Source organism: Artibeus jamaicensis, unplaced genomic scaffold (genome assembly GCF_021234435.1).
Source record: "Artibeus jamaicensis isolate MK-2021 breed Jamaican fruit bat unplaced genomic scaffold, CSHL_Jam_final contig_327, whole genome shotgun sequence".
Taxonomy (NCBI): domain Eukaryota; kingdom Metazoa; phylum Chordata; class Mammalia; order Chiroptera; family Phyllostomidae; genus Artibeus; species Artibeus jamaicensis.
In genome coordinates this window covers 1868088-1892895 of record NW_026521772.1, presented here as the reverse complement: position 1 = coordinate 1892895, position 24808 = coordinate 1868088, and the positions used below count along the sequence as shown (strand labels likewise).

Below are 24808 nucleotides of genomic sequence, written 5' to 3'. Positions count from 1 at the left end.
TATTTGCTTTCTTCTGGTCCACTCCATTGATTTGAGTCCCAGTTTCCTTTTCATTGCTATTGGTGTCCTGTGCAATTCCATTCATTTCAATTAGTTTCGCCTTCATATATTTGTCTAATTTGTGCCCAGAGCCCATAGATCTCAGTGATGAAGAAATAGCAAAACTCTCAGATGCACAGTTTAAAACACTGGTCATCAGGATCCTCACAGAACTGAATTTTTAAGTGATTATTTCTTTACACGTGCATACGATTACAACTCTGTGTACTACTGGCAAGTCACTTCTCAGATGAGCTGATTCTGCACCAATAAGTGCCAAGAATGTTTTGAATTTTCATATAACAAAAGGCTCAGAGAAAATCGATTTTAATATTTGAGCCATTAAAGTTGCCTGGGCCATTAAAAATTTTTTTAAAGCAAGTGAAAAAAAAAGGAAGAAAAGAAAGGAGAACAGGAAGAGGGAGGAAAGGAGAGAGAAAACACTTAAGGGCTGTTAGGATGGTCTGAGGCTGCACAAAGGCTGTTGCCTAGTTAAACGCCTAGTTAAAGGTCACAGGACGGATGCTTAGCCAACACGAGGATCTAACACAAAATTGCTCAATTGTTTTCTTTATACCAATAGTTGCTTGGCTCCTCATCCCATCAGACTAGAGAGATCTGCTGTCGCCCATGTTTGTGACAATCTCACTTCTGTAGACACAGCGAGCTAAATGAGATACAGCCTTGTTCTGCGCACGTCCTCCGGCTCGAGCACACCGCCCAGCGTCTATATCCGCTTTTCAGTTCCTCTCCGCCTGCCCTCCGAGACCCTTTTGTCCCGTCTGCTGTAGCCGCGAGGGGCCCGGCGCTGGGAGACACCTTCAGAGTGATAGTGAGGTCTGTGCTTCCAGCTGATGAAAAAGAAGGCTCTGGTGGCTCAGGGGCCTGAGTGGTCTGTGTTCCCACTGATGTGTGACAAGTGTCACTGGAGCTGCTCGGCACAACTGTGCCCTTCGAGGGGACGCTTGGGGGTGGGGGGTGAAGGACCAGGACGTGAGGAGATAGCAGGGTGGGGAGACTGTTCTGCTGGAAGGCACTGCTCCTGGGAGACACTATCTTTCCTCTTTCTTCCTGCTACTTTTTCCTCTTCAAACAGCCTGTTTTTATTTCAGTCATTATTAATCCTTTAGGGACCGATTTCGGAAAACAGAGCCAGAAATTATGAGATTTGTTTTGACGGAGCACGCAGTCCTGTTGAAAAACTGGGGAGCTGAGAAAGGAGTTTCATGCGGTGCCCAGAATCTTTGCAAACCTGACGTGTGTAGCCACAGGGAAATCTCATTAATCTAGACCATGCTATATTAATTTGGACTTCACAATTATAATGTACTAAAAAAAAAAAAGGAAAAACACCACTTCTAAAAAATAAATTTATGAAGCAAACAACTAAGGGAAATAGGATGTTATGATGAATGCTTTTGTTCTTCAGAAAGAAACCCTTCCAAATTCAAGTTAGAAAAACTCACGTACGTGCACACAATGGCCACATTTTGTGTAGAGAAGAATCTCTTCATGAGACTTGGTTCCCCAAGGACCACTTTTGCACAACGCAAGTCAAAACCTTAGTTTTCCTATCTGAAGTAGGCAAGCCACGAGAGGTAACGAGATGCTCTCTCCATACGATGGTTAACCACGGAAACCCAGCCTGGCAAAGGCCTGCAGGGCAGATCAGGGCTGCCCTGCGGGGCCGAGGTGGCTCTCCTCCAGGGCTCTACGGTTTCATCCAGCAGCAGAGTCCCCAGCGGAGGACAACACGAGTCATAAATCGAGGAGATCGGGGGATCACAGGATGATGCCACTCCTGCCCTCAAGAATCTTGTATTTTTAGTGTTAGGATGACAGATAAGAGAAAAGGAAAGAAAAGAATGAAGAGGGTGAGAAAAGCACTGAGTGCTCCCAGAAGAAGTCCTAGCTGCTCCTGCAGCCCCTCCGCTCAGGCGCCCCAGACGCCAGGCACCTGGGTGTGCATGGTGTGCACCGGGGTGTGCCGAGTGTGTCGGCCGTGGCCTGGCCGGAGGCCCTAGTTTCTGGGCAACGGCAGTGGCGCTGACCAGACCTCTGGCTGCCTCCTGCCTGTCCCACCTCCCCAATTCCCTGCTCAGTCACCCTGACTGGCAGGCACTTACTGGAGCCCTTCTGCCTGGTGTCCTCTTCTCTATCAGGCTATTGCTCTGTGGACGCCGTCAACCCAGAAAGGACTAGATCTCTGTGTGTGGTGGGTGACTAAGGGAGACACCGTTCGACACCCAAGCCCCGGAAGTCCACACGAGAGTTTCCAGCCCAACCTTTTGTTTCCCACACCCTGCACACCTCTGAAACCTTGAAAAATAATAGCGTATTTCCATCCTTACTCTCTTCTCTCTCTCACAACCGAAGCTGCTAGAAGTTGTTCCTTCTGCCAGAGGAGCTCCAGAAGGAGACACTCTAGGATCATCAGAATTAACTACTGAGCTAACCCTCGGTTTGCTTTTGGCTTAAAGACCATCGATTCGGCCATTCAGAAACAACGCACTCAGTTCCTTCAGTTATTCTGTTTTCAGTTTCATTCGTCTTTTCCTAATTCCTCTTTCTTTTTACATCCTTTCTTTTGCTTTGACTCATTTCTTTGGTTTATCCTAGTTTTCCTGCCCTTTCTTTGAAATGAATAAATGTATTGGGGTGAAACTGGTTAGTAACATTATATAATTTTCGGACATACAACATGATAATTTTTCACGTATGTCCTTTATATCAGCATGCTCGCCACCCGAAGCCTGGTTTCTTCCCTGCCCTATTTTTATTAGTAGTACTTTTCCTGTCTTAATCCTCTTCCTGTATCATCCTTCTTTTGGTCTCAGAGTCTTCCCTCTGAGGACTTTGGGTGTGGGCCATCTTTTTTCTCAAGCTTTCCCCATTTTTTCTTTGTGACTTGCAATCCTTCTCTTTAGGAATGACCCAGGTCATTGTTTGCTTTAAGGATGTTCTGAAAGCCTCTGAAATGACTCCGGGGAATGCGCTGTCTGTCCAGACCGCCGCATTCCTGGTACAGCAAATGGCCCCTCTGCTCACCTGGACTTTGACGGGCTCCATCCAGTGCTCCAGGGTGTCGGCAGTGACATTCTCGGGCAGCACCACGGGGTCGCTCGGGGGCACGATGCACGATGCGGAGCACAGGGCACCTGCAGGGACAGATTTAGTCAGAGCAGACACTTGAACTTCCCCGCTCTCAGTCTCTTTCATCCTGGAACCAATAGTTTTGATTTGTCACAAGCACTTCCTTCCTGTGCTATGGGTCACCTATATCATGGTTATGGGCCGATATTCATCTTCTGTGCATCTGTAAAGATGCTTCCCATGCTGACTGGCGAAGAGCCTCTGTCCCCGAGTTTACTCTCCGTGCTCCCGCTGACCCCTCCTCTTTCTGGTCCAGGACTTCTTGGGGATCTCTGAATCTCCGCATGACCTCCACACCCCACGCCGGAACTCTGGCTAGCCAGTCTACCCTGGTTGGTCGGTGCACTTTAAGTACATTTACTATCATTCTTGCTTATAGGGTCATCTACAGCTTGTAACTGCAGCATCTACTACTACCTACGCACTTTACTGGCTGGGACAGGAAGTTATGAAGGCAGATTTATGATGTCTGCACTGAAGATCACAATGCCAGTAGCCATGAAAACCAGGTGATTAAAAGAAGAAACAATGGGAAATCATGAGCAGAGATTTTAGTTGTATATTGGGTTCTTGAAGGAAAATCTTGCTCCATTCCTTGGTAGATAGAGTCCAAGTGTCTTACAAAATTCTATTTTTAAAAAGCATAGAGTAGGGTTTTCTATTTTTTCAACTATACATTAATGATCTCCAAGTTTCTTTACAGCTCTTACTACCTGTTTCAATTTTTTTTTTTTGCTAATTTGTGTAATAACCCAAAAGCTACATGACTCTGCAGGACTCCGTATGTGTGAGTGCATGACATTCTAATCCAGAGGTCAGAGAAGGGGAGATGAGAGTTGCTCACGAAACACTACTTGAGAGGCACAGTCCAAGCACCCCACTGCCCAAGCCTGACCTCAAGGCACCTCCGTGCAAGGAGCAATCTGAAGATGGGCAAGAGCCACCTCAGAAGCTAACTAGCTTCCTCATTAATGCAAATTACACCCACTGGCATTACACAAGTTAGAATGACTTATAAAAACTACTGCTTGCTTTGTAGGTGTCAGGACTTAAAGTTAATTGCACAAGGTTTTCCACCCCCTGCATCACTTTCCCATGATGCTTTGCTCCAGCCAGTGCAAACCTGAGTCAACATCACTGTAAGTCAGCTCTGGCCATAGAGACCTTTAACTGCAATTATTGATACTTGATTAGGAAATTGCCCAGAGACCCAGAGCCTGGTGCCCCATAAAGGGTGGCTGAAGAGCCACGCCAGCCAGCGGGATCTCGGATCATCCCTTCCAGGAGCTCCCACAGCAGCTGCTCTGCAGAGGGAATGTGGGGGAGCCCAGCACAGGCCGGGGGTGCGGTTCCACATCCCCACCTCTTCCACTGGAACTGCAACTCCCTCCCGAACTCGCCCACTTTCAGCCACAGTGAGGTGGGCAACGTGACCAGACACCACGCAGGTGGCTCAGCAGCCACACCAACCACAAGCACACGTGGAAGACTCGAAGGAATTAATCTGCCACAAACTGTGATCTTACGGAAGCAGCTCAGAACCCACTCACACTTCCATTCTCTCCTCGGGGACAACCGTGGATCTGATTTGAGATCCAGACCGACCTGATAAAAAGATCGCTTTGGAGCAAAATCAGGCATCTCCCCCTGAACTCACCGATGGCGTATCCCTGTTCGCACTTGTACTCCACGGAATTCTGCTCCGAGGGGGGTGGGGGGCACTCCCCTTGCAGCTGCTCACACAACTTGAACTCCTCGGTCCACCGTCCCTCCTTCGTGCACAGGATGGGAAGCTAGGACGGTAAAGGTGAAGGACACTGAGTTACTGCTTTGTGAACTCTATTTAGCCTGCGGTCAAGTGGTCTGATCAGATGGCACTGTTCTCCACCTTCTAGAACTTACGACTAAAACACATTACTGAAATAATAAACCATGTTGTTACCGACCAGTAAAAGTCAAGACAACTTCTTTTGCTGGTTTGATGTAAAGGACTCATGACAAATTCTGTCATTAATGAAATTCATTCACAATGTGTTTTCCTTTGGCCACAAAAATCGGATGAGCTATGAACCGTAGCCCACACATTCTGAGATATTTTTGGATTTTTTTTCCAAATGGGGTTTTGCGTTGATCCGTCCAAACTGTCATACAAACGCCATCTGTGGCAAATATGAGACGATTCAAGATGAGTTTGATCCCATAAAAACAAGTCACATCTCTGACGGTACGTTGTGCCTTTCTGCTTGAACGGGCACAGCACAGCGGCCTTGGGTCACCGGAACTCTGCTGCCTTTCTCTGCGTGCACGCCAGTTTGTGTGGCTCTCAGCGCCAGGTCCCCGACACCACAGGGACCCTAGGTGCAGGGCACACAGCGCCGCACTGACTCACAAAACCCAAGACACTGAGATTCGGGAATTATAGACGAATAATTCTTCCTTCGTCCGGCCAACTCCGTGAGCTGTTCGGCAACCCGTGCCGACAGAGGTGCCTGATGTCTGGTCGTATTTGTGGCAGATGTGTTTGGCCTCTGTCCAGCAGCACTTATCTGGGAGTGCTGGACACTGAGAGACAGACGTGTGCCAGGAGAGCAGTCAAGGCCACTGGTCTCTGCCTGTCTCATGCATGCATGTGGTGCTTGTAAAGATGCTACAATAAAATCGATCTTAGTCACGGAGCCATGATAAGACTGCTTGGCTTTCCCTGGGGATCTCTCCTGCCAAATTCCTAGAGAGAATCGTGGCTGGGCAGTGCTTGCAGCTTTGCCTTTGTCGAGGAATGCACGCATCTGCTCAGGGCTCTGTGCGACGGCAGAACGCAATCAAGCATTCCCCGCCACGGCAGGTCAGTGACGGCTTGGGGGAGGAAATCATATGGCCGAATCAGAACCCCAGCATTTTGGGGGAAGTTATTCAGGTACCCAAGCCATCAGGTTTTCCTTCTTATCCAAGAGAAAGCTCTAAAAGAATATCCCCAAAACATGGTATCTTCTGAATGCCCCTGTCAAATAGTATCAATACCCCAGTTAGAATTCCAGCTTAGTAAGGCCCTGCTGTTGGGATTCATTTATATCACTTCTACTCAACGTTCCTGGATTGGCCATCAAGACTAGGGCGCAACCTTATCCCGAAAAGGTCCCAGTTATCCTTACCCTTTCACTCTCCTGGTTGCACTTGAGCACACACTGGCTGCCGAGCTCGAAGCCATTGGTACATTCGTACATGCCTTCGAAGACGGGAGAAGGGGGCTCGCACACCACTGGGACGCAGCTGCCTCGCTCCCAGGTCCCATCCTCCAGGCACTGGATCTTCAGGAACTTGCTGATAAGATACGAGACAGAAGAGCCCATCAGACGCCCTCAGGGAGGTCATGGAAGAAGACTTGAGCCTTAGAAATATGTGCTAAGAACTCACAAATAGGCAGAAACAATTAGTTCTTGTTAGTGCAATGCCCTATCTCACTGGTCTCATTTCTAAGTCAGGGAAGTAAAAATGGCAATCCATGTACACTTAACAGTGATAGTAGAAGCGAGTGTGACCTGTGACATAGCACTCTCAAAAGAGGTTGCTAAACATCAGTGAAGGGTCTAGATTATTTTGAGTTGTTTTTTATTTTATGCCTTTCGCCTTGCAGCGGTCTCACACGGAAGTGCCCTGGGAGGTGTCTGGTAGGATGAGACACAGAGAGGGTTACACACACTCAGGGGGCTCCTCAGAAGGGATCTGAGAGTCATCGGTGTTACTATGGGGATGTAAGTGAAGCTGCCAATATTTACTGCTTCTCCAGAGAGGGGGGAAGGTGCAGCCATGTGAACCTTCCCAAACAGCGGCTCTCACTCAGCCTGAACTTCAGGAGGCTGGGAGCCTTGCTGCAGACTGCCATGGTTATTGTGTTTGTTTGTGAGTCGATTTCTTCCTTGGAAAGAGTTCATGGCTTTCATCAAACACTCAAAGTAGACGTGACTCAACACTGTCCTGGAAGACGCACCCTTCCTTCTTACGCACAGACACGGCCTCCGGCCAGAGATCTGCCTTGGAAGGAGCCGGTGGGTAACCGCTGGAGTCCTGCTATGGAGGATGCCATGCCGTGCCCCTTCCGGCTCGCTGCCAGTGCTTTCCACAGTGCCGTTTCGATGAATCCACTTCCGATTCAAAACACTCCTGGGTACAGATAAGTCTGTGGTTCCAAAGCAGAAGTAGTCCCGTGGCCACTGACTCAACCACGGGGTGGCCTCAAGTTGCTATTTTCTGATATCACGAGGCCCTTTGTAAATGTAGGCACGCCCGACATCCCCAGACTCTCGACTGACAACTGCACTGCAGCACAAAGCCCCCCACGCCCTCCCCCAGCATCTTAGGTTCGCACTAGGGTGACATGTGCCATGCTGTTTTATAAATGTGCACACCTGTCTTTCTTACTAGGCCGGAAGCGTCCTGAAGGCAAGGATCCTTACTGTTTCGTAACTCACAAGAACTAATAATATCTAGCTTACATTAGGCGTTACTGAAATATTTGCCAAAATGAACCATTTAACCCAATGTATCAAGGCACTCTGCAGAGCATATTACATATTTTAACAAACTGAATCATCACAATACTCCTAATGAAAGTGGCACGGTCACTCCCGTTTTATACAGAAACATACCCAAGGATGTGAAGTAATGTGCCCAAGATCCTATGGGGCAGAATGCATTTCATTTCAGGTAATTTACATAAATTTTAATAGTTGAATGTATTTTAACAATATGCACTTGGAAAGGAATAGTTTTCGCACCTTTATTCCTAGGAATATTTTAGAACAGAAATCTGATTCTAGGACTGGAATACTTTAGCACTGTAGTTTATGTGGACATGTATCTCCTCTCTGCTAATAGTAAACATAATTTTGGAGCTGTATTTCAGGTATCTGGCAAGACATCTATGTCCATTATTTCATAAAACCTCCCAAACGGGAGTTGAAAGTAATATTATCACCCACATTTCAGAGAAGGAAACTGCGCTGGAGTGAGACCTATAGCTGGCTCGGACAGCCACAGGAAAAGCGACCAACAGGACTTGGACCTGGGTTGTCCCCAGAGCCCATGGCCCTTTTGCTGGGTGCAGTTTAATCGGCTCTGTAATTGGCCCATAAATGCTCTACTGTCCACTTTGAAGACCAGTAGCATCTCTTTCCCGCTGAGTATCACAGATGTCCTATGTCTTAAGGCCACAGTTATCAGTGTGGCAGAAACAAGAGATTCATTTGACACTTTTGCCCTGAGGAATAAATTATGTACGCAACATTACACAAATCTTTGTCAGCAGCTCAAGACATTTTACCTGCGAACACACCTGGGCCATCCTCACTCAGACCAAGACACAGGGTGCCTGCAGCCCTTGGGTGCTCCCGGGGTGCTCCTGCCCATTACATCTGCCTGCTCCCCGCAACCCACGCTATTCTGACTCTCATCAGCGACAGCTAGTTTTGCCCGTTCTTGGATTTCAGATCAACGGAATCCCACAGTACGTACTCTTTGACAATGACTCCTTTCCCTAATGGAAGATGTCATCTTAAAATCTCTTCCCAAATGCATTTCCAGTGAAAGGGTCACCGTTCTTCTTACCACAAGGACACCCCTTTATCTTTCTTTCTGCCCCTCTCCTGGGCTGGATTCTTCACTCTTCTTTCCACTACAAAGTTTATGCCCCCTGGGGAGTTTCTTCATCCCCCCCTAATTCCCACCACTTCCCCTCAGTGAAACCCTTCCCCTGCCCCCACTGAATGATGTCCCCGGCTGGGGAGCGAAGACCAGGGCACTGACACCAGGGGCACAGCGAGGCCGGCAAACCTGGCCGGCAGCACAGTTAGAGAGGAAGACCCCTGCCCGGCCAGGACGATGAGATTCTGACTTCATGTGGTATTTTCCTCTGAAATGCCTGGGGCACTTCAACCAGAGACACGGTCCTTCCTTTCCCTGCCACTCAACAAGGTCAACTTCATACAGCCCCCTGCCTGTTAAAAACCTCAAGGGTATGGGGAGACTCAACAAACTTGGATGGCAAAGAGCGAATGGGGCGTGGTGGCCCCACAGCCGGGAGTGGTGACAGACGGGAGAGACTCTGGCTCCCGGGGAAATGCAGCTGCCTTTCTGTAGGGCTCCTGTGCCCACCGGCCTCTGGATTCTCCTCGCGGCTTCCTCCCCCTGGCGCGGGGGTGGCCTCCAGTGGCCACCTCTCCATAAGCCTGTCACAGCCTCTGCACCTCACCCCACCTGATGGCACATTTCAGGTCCCTCCTCAGACTTCCCACACAGCATCCGCGCCTCGGGCCTGGTGACTAGGGCTGTCCCTCTGGCTCCATGGCGATGCCTGTCCACTCTCGCTTGTGGCTGGAGATCCCAGTGTATGCAGCAGGAGCCTGAATGCCACTGTGATTGTGGCAGGAATTCTGAGTGTCCTGGATTCCTCCCTGCTCCGGGAAACTGGGTCTCCAAACATGACCCATGAAGGGGACTGTCACCTGTACAAGTGGTGGGACTGTGACCTCTAGTGGTGTCATGGCTGCCTCTTCTAGTTTGCTGATGCTGAGGAGTGACCCTGACCCTTTTAATGAAAACAAACAAACAAACAAACTGGTTTATTCACAATGGTCCAGCTGCTTTGCACAGAGTATCTGAATAAAGAGCCCAGTGACACTTGAAAGTCATGGAAGTGAGTTTGCATTTCAGAGGACACTGGCATTGGACACTAGACCAAGGCACACAAGCAGGCCTTTGTCCGTCCCTCCAGCCTTTCACATGAAACGTCCTATGCACCAGCCATCAGCTCCCTGCATTCTCATCACCCCCATGGAGTGGGAGAGGTGAAGCTGTTTCACTTCACAGGCAGGGAAATGCACATTCATACCCATGAGGTGACTCACCCGAGGCCGTATAGCAAGCAAGTCACTGGCTAAAGCAACAAGAGCATCCACAGTTTTGAAATCAGGAGGCAACGCCCCGACCGTCAGACCAATGGTTTCCAAAGGACACTGAAGATGCAGAAGTCATTAAAAAAGTCAACACCACCAGGTGGACAGGCAGACAGAGCAGATACAGGCAAAACCTGTATTTTTCAAACTGCCGGCAGTTTTACTGTGTAGCCAGGCAAACTAAGAAAAACCCATTTGCTACTTTCCTACGCTAGCAAAATCAAGCCACGGGTACAGAAATCGGGGAGCAAAATCGCTCACCAAACAACCCTGGTCTGAAGGCTGGCACTTCGCAAAGACCAAACAGCTACAGCCAGGCGACTTACTGAGCAGACAGTACCATGAGGTGCTGCGGCAAAAGAAGGTTTGCATTAATTTTCCCTCTAACTGCTCCAGACAAATCACCACAACTTCCAAGTCAGAAGACACGTTTTCCAATTTCCAGAGCTCGTGGCATCCACCTAGAGCTGAAAACCCAGCTGCGCTCTTTCTGCTTTGCATGTCCCTGCCAGAAACGAAGATCTTGTAATCAGCACTTGGCAGGAAGTTTGATTGATGTTGCTTGAGGCATACACGCGTCTACCCCATCTTTCTATCACCAAGGCAGGGTTTTCAAAAGCAGTATTTATTTTCCTTTGGAGAAAATCAAAGTATGATTGTTGACTCTAAGAGAATTATCGGGTCTTTGCTGATTGAGGGCATTTGGTGTCTCCAATGGGATGCCCCTCGCGAATAATTACAGTAAGAGAATTAACCACAGAACATCGAGTGCCTGCTAGGCATTGTGCGAGAGTGTTTTCCCCTCAGACCGATCCTGGGTGATAAGACGCCCTGCACCTGAGTTCCCGGTCCCTTTACCTCCATACGTGCTCTTCCTCAATCAATTCCAGCTCGGAAGCATGCCGCCCTTCTACCCTGTTGCTCACACTTGAACCTTGGGAGATGTCCTTGATTCTACTCTTTCTCTCAATCTTACCTTTCCCCAAGCCCCGACCTGGTCTCGCTGTACCTCAGCAAGTCCTCCCAGTTTTACGTCCCCAATATCTCTGGAACCGGTTCCTGTTCCTCATGCTCTGTTAGAATGGGCAGCTGCCGACTCCTGACAGTGTGTGGGTGGTTCCACTTGGAAGCCTGGCCACCCTGCATGTCTGTGTTCAGACTTTCTGCTGCTGAATGTTAGGGCTCCGAACCGCCAGGTGCAGCACTGCCCTGCCCCTGGGTCTGCGCACCTAACTCGAGTTTGGGACCCCTTCTCCATCCCTCTCTGCCACGGCCTTCACTGTCCACCTTTCAGCTTCTCCCACGTTGAGTTCCACAGCCTCCCACTTAATCTCTTTCCCATGTATGGCCCCTCTCATACATTCTCCATACAGGGGATAGGGCTCTCTTCCTAACCAATCTGCTCAGGTTACCTCCAGATCCAAAGACGCCCTGAGGTTTCGCTAACACAAGCCTATACAACTGGTCTTAACACAGTACTGCCCTTCAGTGTATGTTTGTGGAAGTGAGGGTTACACGGAAAGGCAGGGTGAACTGAGTCCATGACACCCATGCTCCTGGTCAGTTGGACTCAGAGACAGGTGCGACCCAGAGTGCTGACAGTCAGTAACACACATCTACACCCTCCCCTGGGCCTGCCTGATCGGTCACCCCATGCTGCTGTTGCTGTCACTGAAGAGAAACTCCCTGCATGGCTCCTTGTCCAGAAGCCACAGCAAAGATAAAACCTCAACCCACTAATGATACCTCAGACCTTCTAGAAGGTTGACACATACAGAAGGACTTGGGAATGGACACAGGTGAGCCCTGTGTTTGCAATCCTCCTGATCGCTCATCCCTGTGGGGAGGGCCTGAGAGACATGGCTGATTAAGCCTCTCCGGGCCAGCTTTCCTGGACTGCGGAGAAAGAAGTCAGAGTGGCCGTGAGCGGGCTTCGAGTGGCCACGCTGCGCGATTCCCAGCAGGAAGAGAGAGGAGCACCATAGTTCAGAGCCAGTGACTTAGCACGTGGAGACTAATGCTCCAACTCTAGCTCTTGGTAAGTCTCTGACTTTTCACTAATCACCCACCCTTCCTCAGTTTTCCTATCTGAGAAATGGGGGCAGTAACGGCTCCCACACAGGGTCGTTAGAAGATCATATAACTTAGTGTATATAAAGCATGTAGTCCAGTGAGGGCTCAGCAAGCAGCAGAAATCATTAGTTCCGACGACCGAAGGACCTACTTGGCCACACTCCCCTCTCCACACCCCTACGCTGTGTGCGGGATATGAATGGGAAGTGTTATTCTGCTCAGTCTCCCCCACATCCCAAGGAATTCTTCATATTTTTGTCCCGCCCAGAATCCTCTGGGAGACAGTTCATAAATCCATCTGGCCTGAGATGACCCCATCACTAGAGACCAAAGGCCAGGTCACGGAGTTCACTCACCAGGCTGGAGAGGGGCTGGCGGAGCCTGAGAGGGAGGGTGGGGGAGGGAAAAGGGAGCGAAGAAAGGGCACCGAGGAGAAAAGAGGATGAAGAAAGTCCTGGTGGCTTACACAGAACAAGCCAGTGCTTCCTCATTCTGGACTTTAAAAATTATTTTCTGAATAAGAGAGAAATCAACAACGAATATCAAATCAAAAGAGGAAGGACGGTTTTACAACAAAGCTGTTCCTAAGACTGGGACTGAGGGCCACAGGGAAATTTAGGAGTTCAACAAATGCACCATTCTGAGCGAAGGCTCACTGCCGGTCGCCGGAGCCACTTGAAGCCCACCATGGCGAGCTGGCCTGCGCCCACCCATGTGTAGGTCCGAGTGATGGAGGCTTGGAGCAGAGGCACAGCCCTCCGAGGCCAAAAGAGGCTGTGACAAATGAGCTGGAGGCTCACACGATCCTGCAATGGCAAGAGAACTGAGTACTCCAAGGATAAACTTTGAAATGCATTTACTATAAACACGAATTATAAAGCCAGACACAGTTTTAATGGAAAGAAAACAAATTTCTATTTCTCAAAGCTGTACAACTGTATGTGGAGATTACAGTATGTCCCTTAATTGGAAAATCACACACAGACGGTGTGTCTACATGTACACCTATACATATGTCCACACATGTAGCACCTATTCTTCAGGCATGACATTGAAATTAAAAATGGGTAAAGCATTTCACTTGGGATTTTTAAAATCCCAAGTCCAGGACACTTATGGGGTTTTAGCATTTGTCTTAACTGCGCACTCCATTCTCCAAGTCCTTCTTTCCCTCCTGTAGTGGAATAAAATGAGGTGAACCTCAGAGATTCAGGCTATGGCTCCAGAGAGCATGTGGGTTGAACATATTTATTTCAGCTCCCTAGGAAGTCAGGTTAATAAAACAGAGGAGTGACTAGTGATGATACATATGTGCCATCTGCACAGGGGAAAAGAAATTGAAGGACAGTGTGCATGTGTTATAAAATGTGAATAAGAAAGAGCTCCTGAAACTACCTAATCTTCACAGTTTCTTTGGAGTTACAGTTCTGTTTTTCTTCCGTTACCTCCTAAAGTAAACATGCAAAAATCTGGCATGAAAACAGGGCTGCTATGCTAATTGGGGGAAAAAAGGCAAACATCACTCTGAATTTCTTCGGGCAAGTCAAAATCCCATGACCAACCCTGTTCTCACAGGCACGGAGGTTCCACCAGGCTGGTGCCTCTTGATTTTGGCTGCACAGAGCGGTGACTGGGAGAGCTTCGCGACACACCAGTGCCTGGGGCACCCCCCACCTGCCTTAGAAACTCGGCTGTTTGGGGGGTGAGCTAGACATTAAGATATTTGAAATTGCCCCAGGGGATGCTAAGGTGCAACCAGGTATGAGAACTGCTCTTCTGGTGCGCTTTTGGAGAGGACTGGTCCTTTCACTGTTCCCCTTCACTTCACAGGGCTGAGCTAATCAAGGCAAATGTCTGTTGAAGAAATGAAGTTAGAGCTGCCTTTGGACTGTGACCATCCCTCTCATGTTGCTGAGACAAGTGCTAGGAGATACGTACACACGTATGTTTTCAAAAGTTTTCTTCCACTCTAAGGCACTTGAAATAAAGATCACCACTTCTTAGGAAAAGCCCCCTCTTTCCTTCACCATTTCTTAATGTGAAAATCCTACCATGAGTTTCCTTGTAGACATTCAGTCTTTTCATCCATTCAGAAAGCATTCATTGGGTAAATGAGTGAGCAGTAACTATAGGGACCACCGGGCACATGACGCCAAATAAGCAAACACTCGTGGTCTATTGCAGAACACAGACAGGAAACCAGACCACTTCCAGTCAGTGAGACGAATGACATTGCCAGGGAGGGTCTGTGTGTGATTTGAGTCCATGGGAGAGGAGCTTCCTACAGAGTGGGGTGACTCACGGGCTTCCAAGACAGTCACACCTATGCTGAACACAGGAGAGCAGGATCAGCTAAGCAAAAGATCACTGTCAGAGAGAGCCGGGCAGGAGAAAGAGCACGCACGCAGGCCCACAGGCGTGCTCGCCACGGCTTCGATGAGGGAGCAGCAGATGTCCAGCACCTCAGAGCCTGTGCTACACAAGCCGTTGTGTGTGACGGGCGGGGGGCGGGGGGGGGGGGGGGGCGGTCTCCCAGGGACGAGGGAGCAACGAGCCTGGGGAAGCAGGCAAGGCCCAGCGAGATCAGGCAAGACCTGGAGGAGATTCTAAGTGTCAGTTTTTGTCTTCCCCCTAAATAAAATGACAGTAAGGCCAGTCATCTGGTTTTATGCAGGGGAATACGATAATTGGATTTGAGCTTTCTGAAGGTCATTGCCACTGCAAAGCAGTAGGTATATTGAACAAGGGAACACGAGTCAGGAAGATCAGTTCAGAATGGAAAAGCGACAGAGGCCTGTTACAGAGAAGTGGCAGCAGGAACGGGGAGAAGTGGGCATGTCTGGGAGTTGGAGAGCTGCTGACCTGAGAGCAAAGGACAGCGGGGAGCCAGCCAGTCACAGGCTATGAGCAGGTTCCTGGACCAAACTGATCCCATGCACACAGAAGGCCTGTGGGTCTGAAAGAGATTACAACAAGCTCTGCTTTGCACGGTAAGACCTTGAGATGCGGATGGGGTGTCCAGGTGCTATGTCCACTGTCAGCTGTCCTGATGGACCTCAGGGCCCTTAAGGAGAGAGACTAGAGTGGAGGAGTGGACGTAGGGGTCATCATCATGGGAATGGTAGGTGGGGGCCATGGGGTAAATGGGCCTCATTCCTAACAGTGGCGTATGCAGACAAAGACAGAAAGTGGGCTCAGAGAAACCCAGACATGGAAGCAATGGGAAGAGGCAGCAAAGGCAGCAAAGGCAATGGAGGAGAGACAGAGGAGGAGGGGGATCCGGGACTGAGAGGAAACAGAACCAAGGAAGGAGAGTTGCAAGGAGGCTGCAGCTGATCATGCCACGAGGCAGGGCCTGACCCCACATTTGACAGGGGGGCAGCTGAGAGCGCCAGCCCCTCCTGTGAGCGAGCCTTTCAGAAAGCCTGAGCGCTTCCTCTCCCAGCACTGGCAGGGCGCCAAACCATACTGACACCTTCATCCAGGCTGACTCTCTCACAGGCACCACGGAGCCACCAGCCAGTCTCTTCCCTGGCCTCGCCTCCCCCTGACCTTACCGGCCCCTGACCTCTCCAGCCATGTGAATGGCAATCTGGGGTGCCCCCTGCTCTCCCCAGAACGCCTCGTTCTGTGAGGAATAAACCTTTTCATGCTCTCCGGTCGGCATGAGGCACTGTTAGTTTCATGCCCACCACCAATTTGGGGGGGGAGGGGAGGGGAGGGGGGAGGAGAGGGGGAGGGGAGGGGAGGCCACCGGGGAGGGGACGCACGCCCCCCACCCCCACCCCACCCCACCCCACCCTGCACCCTCTCAGGGTGACGACACCATCAGCTGAGTGTTCCCATGTAACAGACATGAGGCGCCAGCACAGTCTCTGCCTTTGGCGGTGGGGAGGCCTGCAGCAGGCTCTGCTTGAGTACAGAGGGAAGGAAAAACCTGAGGGTCCAGTGTGGAGGACAGAGAAGAGGATGGCAAGACGGAGACAGTGAATCGCACGACTGTTCCCCCGAGTTTCACTGTGAAAGGGAGGGGTCTGGGCATGAGGAGAGAGCTGTTGCCAGTGGAAGAGAGCAGGTTCGGACGTAGGGGAGAGGAAGGTGAACGGGTTGAGGGAAAGTCCCGAGAGGTGACAGAGGTTCCAGAGCGACAGGGGAGGGGAGAATGTGCCCGGGCGCGGGTTAGCTTGTGCGTCTGCGGGCAGGCCTGTGCTCTTCGGGAGGTGATGTGCTGGAAAGTAGGTGGTGGGGTCAGGACTGGAGGAGAACTCCGCAATGACCTTCAGGAACAGATCGCGCTGGTCCTCGAAACACAGAGGAATTTGGGCACGGGGTGGGAGGGCCGCACACCCTTCTTGGTACCATCTGTGAGTGCTGGTTGCTCCTTGGTCTGCCTACTCAGAAAGACTGGCCTAGCTTTCTTTTTTTTTTTTTATTCTCTGCCCCCACGCAAATTGCCATAACCTACTCTAACTCACTTTACCTTGTTTTTAAACTGTTTACCCATTTACCTCATTACAGAGTCTAGAAAATTTAGCAAATACAAACAAGCAGAAAAAGAAAAGTTATATTCCCTATAAAGGCACTACCTGAGGTTATGGTTATTAATATCGCAGTCATTCTGGCTATGGAAAAAGTAACAAAATATACTTTTAATAAGAAAAGTGGGCATTGTGCCATTTAAACAATTATCTTCTTGCTTTCCTCCAGTTGGCTTTGCTTGTACAGTGAACGTTTCCCATGTCGTCAATATTTCCCTGAATGTCTTTGACGGCAGCAGCTATTTCGAGACTCGGCCATACCATCACATGCCTGCACTAGCTAAAGGCCATTTATTTTTGTTTTATTGATCTTTTGTGCCCCCCAACGTCCATTAAACTCTCCTCAGTTTTCCTCTGGGGAATCCATGGCCTTTAGGTGATGCTGACTCCACCTGTGACTTCAAGGTCAGAGACTTTGACCCAGGACTAAGCCATTGCATTTCTCTGTCCTCGGGGATTAGACCAAGGGTAGGCAGGATCACCCCCAAACTCCAGGAAGAGGGGCAAGGAATGCAGGCGGACCGGAGCCCCAACCATGCTGTGCTTCCAGGAGGAACAACACCCTCAAGTGAGGGAGTGTGGAGTCTGTCTGCCCCCTGAAGCCAGAGCCTTGGTCTTATTCACTTATGTTCTTCACTCCTGACCCGGGGACTGACCCCAAACACACAGCGGAGACTCAGTGAGCTGCAGCTGCGCCATCCGGCCATCCCCAAGTGGACGGGCACAAAGCTTACACAGGTTGGATGGAAAGGGAAAGTCAGATCTAGTGCTTGTATTTCTTTTCTCTTGAGATTTTGAGACCATGTTCAATAGACCTGAGAGGAAGCAGCAAGGGAGTGAACCTGACTGATATGTTAGTACTTGTTTCCTACTTTAAAAAAGAAATGAATAGCCCTGGCTGGTGTGGTTCAGTGGATCGAGTGCAGGCCTGCAAACCAAAGGGTCACCAGTTCGATTCCTGGTCAGGACACGTGCCTGGGGTTGCAGGCCAGGTCCCCACTAGGTGGTACGTGAGAAGCAACCACACATCGATGTTTCTATTGATGTTTCCTTCCCTCTCTTTTGCTTTCTCTTCCCTTCTCTCTAAACATAAGTAAAATCTTAAAAAATTAAATTTAAAAAAAAAAAGAAATGAGCAAAAGATAGTATCCAGGACATGGATTAAACTGCTCTCGGTACATCAACTCCTTGCAAGCCTGATGGAGAGAGATAATTCCTCCGCCTCACACTGTGGCTGCACACACTGAGACATGGGGCCATCACGTAAACACATGGTTCATGGTCATGCCCATGACCAGTCGCTAATCTGACTGTTGTGAGTTTTTCCAGTCCTTGCAGAACCGCAAAAAATTAGCGCAGGTCTGGGTGGATCTCCTGACTGCTTCTCTTAGTTCCTTGTCCTCCTGCCTGCATGTCCTAGAAAGAAGCCAAGGGCCCCGTTCATACAGCTCTGGGCTCCGTCCACCAAACAAGGAACAAGGCTGACGCCGTGCATTGTGTAAACTCCCCAGCCAGTGACAGTATTTATACCGACAAGCAAACTTCTGATTACCAACCTGCCGCCTGCTATGTAAACAGGTACAGACTCAGATTTATACCAGTTTACACAGGGCAGTAAACAACTTAGTAATCTCTCTTCAACCCGGCGCTTGTGAATGTAAATGTTTAAGCCAAAACCGATGCCAATGCTGCGGTGCAAGCTTCCAGCTTCTTAACCGGAGGGGTTGTGCTAAGGAACGGTCCCTGTGTGCCCCTACCTCGGGTGGAGCTGCAGGGTCAGGCAGAAGGCCCACAGTTCTGGGGGCTGGGGGGGTCTCAGTGGGCCGAGAGAGAGCTGGAAACAGCCCCCTACCACCCTTATCTTCTTCCTGGTCCTGAGACTTCCCTCGCCTCCTCGACTATTCTTCCCACTCTGCTTTGCCAGTATCTGAGCTGGGTGCAGGAGTGTGAAAAGGGAGGCAAGGGGGGACAGGGCAAAGCAGCCCTCCGGCTCCTGGTGGTACCATTCCCACGCGGAGATGACCAGGGTATGCTCACTGCCTGTCAACACGTTACTATGCAAATTGACCCGGATCCTATGCAAATCATATGCAAATGTGTTTTCCTCTGTCAGTAACTGTTGACAATACCTGCTGGAGTCCACTGAACCAGATGCTGCCTGCTATGAATTTTTCATCAGTATTCATCTTTGGATCGGCCTGGCTCTTGCCTTAAACTGGGAGGACGAGGAGGGGGATGGCCTCTCCGCCTCCCATGTGTCCCCGGGTGGAGGAAGGCCCTGGGAGCAGTCACACTGAGTCTGCCCACAGCAAGAAGACTGCGTATTGAACAGAGGAGGCACATGGGAGCCCGAGAGCCAGCCTCCAGATTTTCTCCTGCCCCACCAGACAATTCAAGCAAAGTGTGTATCTCCTGGTGCCGTGGCTGGGGCTTTGCTACTTTAAAAAAAATATCTGAAAAAATACCTACTATGGTCAGACTTCTACTGAAGTCCTGGGTTAAAAAAAATGATTTTGATTTTTCTCCTGAACTGACAGAATTTAGGGTTGGAAAGAAGAGCTACTATTTACTGAGTACAAAACGTTTCTTTTTCTGAAAGCATTTGTTTGTTTAGAAAAGGGCTCGTTTTCTGAAACCCTTTATGGAGCAACTGGCACCAGGCGGGCACTGGGCTGGGTCCATGTCTCTCGCTGGATCCCCCACCCGACACTGTGACGTGGGCATCGTCCCCCGTTTACTGAGAAGATCGGGGCCCAGGGTGTTCAGTGACTTGGCTGAGGTTACGGAGCCTACGCAAAGGGGGGTGACCGAGGTTCAGACCCAGCCTGTCTGCAAAGCCCTTGCCCTTCGATACGCTGTAAGAGGCTTCTGTTCCTCTGGTCGCTGGGCCTTTGGAGGAAAGGCTCCCTGGCTTCTGGGTCCAGGAGCGGCACACAAAAGCAGAGAGACGATAATAGCGATGCTAATGGCTAACACGTACTGAGTTTCATGCTCTCAAAGGAAACTGACTGAACCTTACACTTGATACATAGAAACTTTTCTAGTCCCCACATCAGCTCCATCAGGGGGATGTTATTGCTTTTATCCTCATTGGCTGATGAGAAGACCGAGGCAGAGAAACCCCTTCCCGGCATCACACAGCAGGTGTCTAACCCAGCACCGGCCCAGGCAGTTTCTCCCAGAGCTGCTGTCGTGGGCCCCAGACGGTTCCAACCAGAGGACAGTCCCTGACGTGTCCCCACACACATAACACCTGGGAAGCCCCTAACACTTACTTTAAAGGAAAATGATAAATAGGGCAGAGACTCTTTTAAAGAACACCTAGACAAGACTGTGTGGAACCTCCTGTGAAAAAGGATCGTCTTCACAGCAGCAACCTGGTCACCCTACCTGTTGTGACTGGGAAATACACCTGTGCAGGTAAAAAGACAGCGCACAAACAAACAAAATCAAACAAACTGAACACGCAGTGGACGACCCAGAGGTCGGGCCCACTTACGTCCCGGCTTGCCTCTCCGCGCCTCCCACCACGTAGAAGCCGGGTCTGCACTCGTATCTGCAGGTGGAGCCCACGTCATGGCGGCCCCGGAGGCAGCGCGGCAGGAGCAGGTTGGCATTCGGGATGACAGGTGGCACGTCACACTCCAGCTTGCAGTAGGCTTCGGGGAGAGACCAGAGCCCGTCCTCCAGGCAGGTCAGCCACGGGCTCAGTCCTGGCTCCAGGAAAGAGAAGCGCAGGGTGCTCAGAACACAGAGTGCAGAGACATCCCAACGTCAGACCGAGCCAACCCAGCCACCACATGGGCATTAGAAAGAGCATCGCTCTTTGTGGAACGACTCCCTAAAATCTCAGGGCAAGTGTCTTTTCTGCTTTTCTTACCCACAGAGCTGCCAGTGTGACCTACCATACAGAACAGAGTCACAGTGTGACCTACTCTACAGAACAGAGACCAGGTAACGACCCCTTGACATCAGTGACAGAAGGGCCAGCCGCCCCCCCCCCATCATTACCTCGCTCCCTACCTACGGATGTTGAAAACACAGCAGTGTCTGTGTCACGGACAACATTATAATGATCGTAGGTCACGTTTTTATAGTACTTACTATACCACATACCAAGCACTGTTCTAAACGTTTTACACACATTAACTCACGTAAGCGGCAAACCTCAAGCAACTACGTGAGATAGATCTGTTATCCCCCGTCTGGCAGAACAGGAGGCGGGGCTGAGGTGACTGGCCTGACCTGGTGAGAGGCCGAGGCGGGGACTGAACTCGGGCCGTCCAGCTGCAGAGCTCCGGTGGGCTTCGGCCCCACACCAGACGCCTACGAGGAGCAACCCTTGGACTTCTGGCTACGTGACCAGCCCACCCCAGGCCTTCTAAAGCCAGGTCTGTTGGCGTGGGGCTTGGGGGGCTGCGTTTGTAATGGGCCATGGGTGGGTGCACAGGAGTCTGCAGGGAGGTGAGGAGCAGGGTGGCCAGACCACACGCTTCCCCCTGGTCATGTGACTATCGGCGCAGCCACGAACCAATCCAACCACTAGGGTTTCATCTACAAAACAGAGCGAAAAGCGCCCCACTCATAGCATGGTGGTCAATGTTAAATTAAGAAATGGGCGTGGTAAGTGTGGTGTTATTGTTAATATTATCAGGAACCTGGCTGCGGAGGACATACAGTCGCATAAAAACAGAAGCAGATTCCTGTTTTTTTCAGAATGAGGTCCCAAGCCAGGCCATCCCCCCGCCAGGCCATCAGAAAGAATGGCGTTGTCTTGGGGACTCGGCTGGGGTTATCGGAAGAGGGCGGTCCAGCAGAGCAAATGGGAAGAGTGTGTCGGGGTGCGGGAGAGGTCCCCGAAGAGCCCCCAAAGAGAGAGGGACTGGAGGGACCCTGCAGCCCACAGTCCCCGCTGGCCAGACAATACCTTGAAGCTTGGCCGGAGGGACGCAGGAGGCGGAGCAGCGTTTGAGGAAGGTCGTTCCCTCGGAGCAGGAGAAGGTCGCGTAGTTCACCAGGGACGGGTCGGGGATGCCACAGTCGAGGGGCGCACAGTGCACGGCCCGGTCCCAGTGCCCCGAGGAGCACGTGAGCAGGGTCTCCCGCTAGAAACAGGGAGAACGCTGTTCTGTCACCGTCCCATGAGACGCCTCCCACGGGTCCCATGAGAAGGCTTATCTAAAGGGTTTCCCCGTGAGGATTTGTGCAAAGACTCAAGACAGGTCAAAGTTATGTTGCCTTTCTCCCGCTTTCCGCCTTATCGTCTTAACACAGGGCCTCCCGATTCTGAGGCTGCGGGAAGATGCCTCTGGAAGAGAACCACTGAAGGGGGAGGATGCCCTCCAGGCCCGCTCTCCGCTGCCCCGGTGTGTCCCTCTGTTCCTTCTCCACCCTCCTCTGCCCTGCTCTGTGCCCGGGGACGCAGACCCCTGTGCATTCCAAGCCTCTGACCAGGGCGCACTGGCAGGAGACAGACAGGAGCAGAGGCAGGGGGGAGGTCAGGGTGCCTACCCTTCCTGCTCTCTCTGCAGGGGGCTGCTGCAGGTCAGCCCCACCCCTGGGTGGCCCTCTGCACACGGCTCCTGTGTTCTCCTCTCGAGGGTTCTCTCACTGCTCCCTGCGGTCAGCCTTCCAGGCTTGGGGGCATTGACCACCCCTTCAACCCTGGGAGACTGCACCATCTCCCTGTATTTTCCCGAGATCCTGCTGCCACCTTTGCAAGTAGTCCCTCTGATAAATTCTCAAACTGCCCACAGTAGAGCACGCCATTGGCTTCCTGCGGGACCTTCCTGATGAGCCACCGAATAAAGGATGGTGCACAGTATCTAAGAGCAGTTGAGAATTCATCTCGGGCACCTTCCATACCACGTGGTGAAATTTGGGATGCCAGCCATCTTCCTGAGCCCCAGCTGTAGGGTGGCCTGAGGATTCCTCGCCACCAAGTAAATGCAGAGACACTGACTGGGCACCTGGAAGGGCCAGGCTCTGCCCTAGGTTTTGGTAAGCAAGATGCCTTCATGGAGCTAGTCATCTACCAGCAGAGCAGATCACAGGTGGGGCCAGTGCTTCGGAAGCACTGAAGGTAAGGAATGGACAGCAGAGAGAGAGAGAGAGAGAGAGAAAGGGAAAGGGACAGGGTGGACAGGAGGTACGGGAAAAACGCAAGGGAGATGCTTCTCTCGAGCCCTGCCCCTTTTCACAACGACTGCAGAGAAAACAATCCAAGTATGCGAAAGATGAAAGAGATAGGAAAAGGGGGCCACGAAGCGAGAAAATGCAAATCGATAAAAGCTACAGCAGTGTCATATATATGTGTGCTTGTTCTGGGGGGCTGAGGCAGCGCTATGGGGTAGCCGCAGGGCTGGCCGTCCTTGGGCAGCAGGGATGGCGTGTTGGGGGGAGACTTTTGGAGCCGGTGATGCAGGAGCTGGGGCTTGAAAGATGAGTGGGACTTCGGAGGGGAAGGAGGAGGAAGAAAATGTTCTGAGTGAGGGGAACAGAATGAGCAGGGACTGAGGGCTTGTTTGGGAGAAAACACAGCTGTCACTCTAGCCAGGGGTCACCAAAGGTCACAGAGGGGGGAGGAGAGAGGGGTGGTTCTGTGGCTGGGCCAGCCATCCTGCCCGGAGACCACAGGGGCCACAGCCAAAGGTAAAATGACTAGTGACAGCACCTGTCACGCCTGACACCAGCTCCTGGTTACCAGCTCCTCCCTGTTTCCCAGTGTCCCCTGCTGCCTGCCAGGAGGGCCCAAGTCACAGCCAGACACATTTTTCTGTTTAGTTTCAGTTCTTGCGTCAACAGTAAGCAAATATCCCCTGCTGTCTTGTGATCACGAGCAGGACGGTCTCATTTCCTTAGCTGGGCCCACCTCAGGTGACGGGGGAGGTCAGCGGGAGAGTGGCCTCCACCGCATGGCTGGTGCAGCGTGAGCACCTGGCCCAGACTCTGCCCCCGGCACGCCGGCACGCTGGCTCAGACCGCAGCTCCAAGAGCGGCTCCCAAACTCCAAGTGTATCGCCCGGTTTTTCTCCTGACTTCACTAAGCCCTGTCCATTTCATTTTGAATTGGCTCTTAATTTTAACAGATTGCAAACTCCGTCGTCTCTTCTCTACCCTCCTTTACCTGTCACGTGAAGGTGTTTACTCCCTAAATTTGGGGGGGAGGTCCTCTTTCATCTTTTCTCTTTTCTAGAGTAAGTTAGGCTGGCTTAAGAACAGGGAGGTGATAAGACCATTCTATCGCCCAAAGCATCGCATCGCGCAGGTCTGCAGTAACTGTTCCTTCCCATACAGAACCCAAACCCACTGAAACCAATGGCCGTGTCTAAGCAAGTGAAATTCCCCACTGATCCAGGAATTCCCCTTCTTCCACACCACTGGTGTCTGATTGCCAGTCACACACTGTCCACTCTTCCCTCACTGTGCCCCTTGTCCCTGGGTTGCTCCTCCAGTGCCGCTGTCTTTGGCCTAACACACACTCTCTGTGCTTCCTATTGTGGACATGTTTTCCAAGGGCTGATTTCTAGTGAGACTGCTTGGCAGGGCACCGAAAGCTCTCTAAAGAGAAGATGGGGAACAGCGTTTTGGGTTGAGAATATAGCATCATGCTCGTAATGACGGCAGCTTACCAGAGTGCCCCGCGCCTCACGTTCTGCTAGAAGCTTTTACGTGACTTCCAATCACTCGCTGTAACCACTCAATAACAGAAATAGTTCTGTTCTAATTATTTTACAAATGTGAAAACAAACCTGAAGAGGTTTCTTTGTTCTGTTTGTTTTTACCTACAATCATACACCTAATAAAGAGCAGGGCCAAAATTTCATTCCAGGTCTGTCCCAGGCCACGCTCTTACCTCTGAGTCACCTTGACCTCCGGGAAATGGTGCTGTGGTAGCTCGTGGAGACTGGGACAGTCATCGGAGCCAGAGTCATGACACAACCCCCACCTCGGTAACAGAGGGAAGGGAAGCAAACCCTTTTCCTCCAGCCCGTTTGTAAGAAGGCCTGGGGACTCAGACAATGGACCACAGACAAGCCGGCTGCAAGCCAGGGGACA

General features: G+C 50.9%; 1 protein-coding gene across 1 annotated transcript in view; it reads right to left on the bottom strand.

The window, feature by feature from the left end:
- The window catches only part of PAPPA2 (pappalysin 2), a 186007-nt gene that overhangs the window by 34709 nt on the left and 126490 nt on the right, over positions 1-24808 (bottom strand). The window contains exons 15-19 of the mRNA XM_053663686.1: positions 21678-21855; positions 20250-20463; positions 6342-6510; positions 4850-4985; positions 3088-3197 (exon numbers count right to left, since the gene is read on the bottom strand). Coding sequence (XP_053519661.1) covers positions 3088-3197; positions 4850-4985; positions 6342-6510; positions 20250-20463; positions 21678-21855 — 807 coding nt within the window. The remainder of the gene's footprint in view (positions 1-3087; positions 3198-4849; positions 4986-6341; positions 6511-20249; positions 20464-21677; positions 21856-24808) is intronic.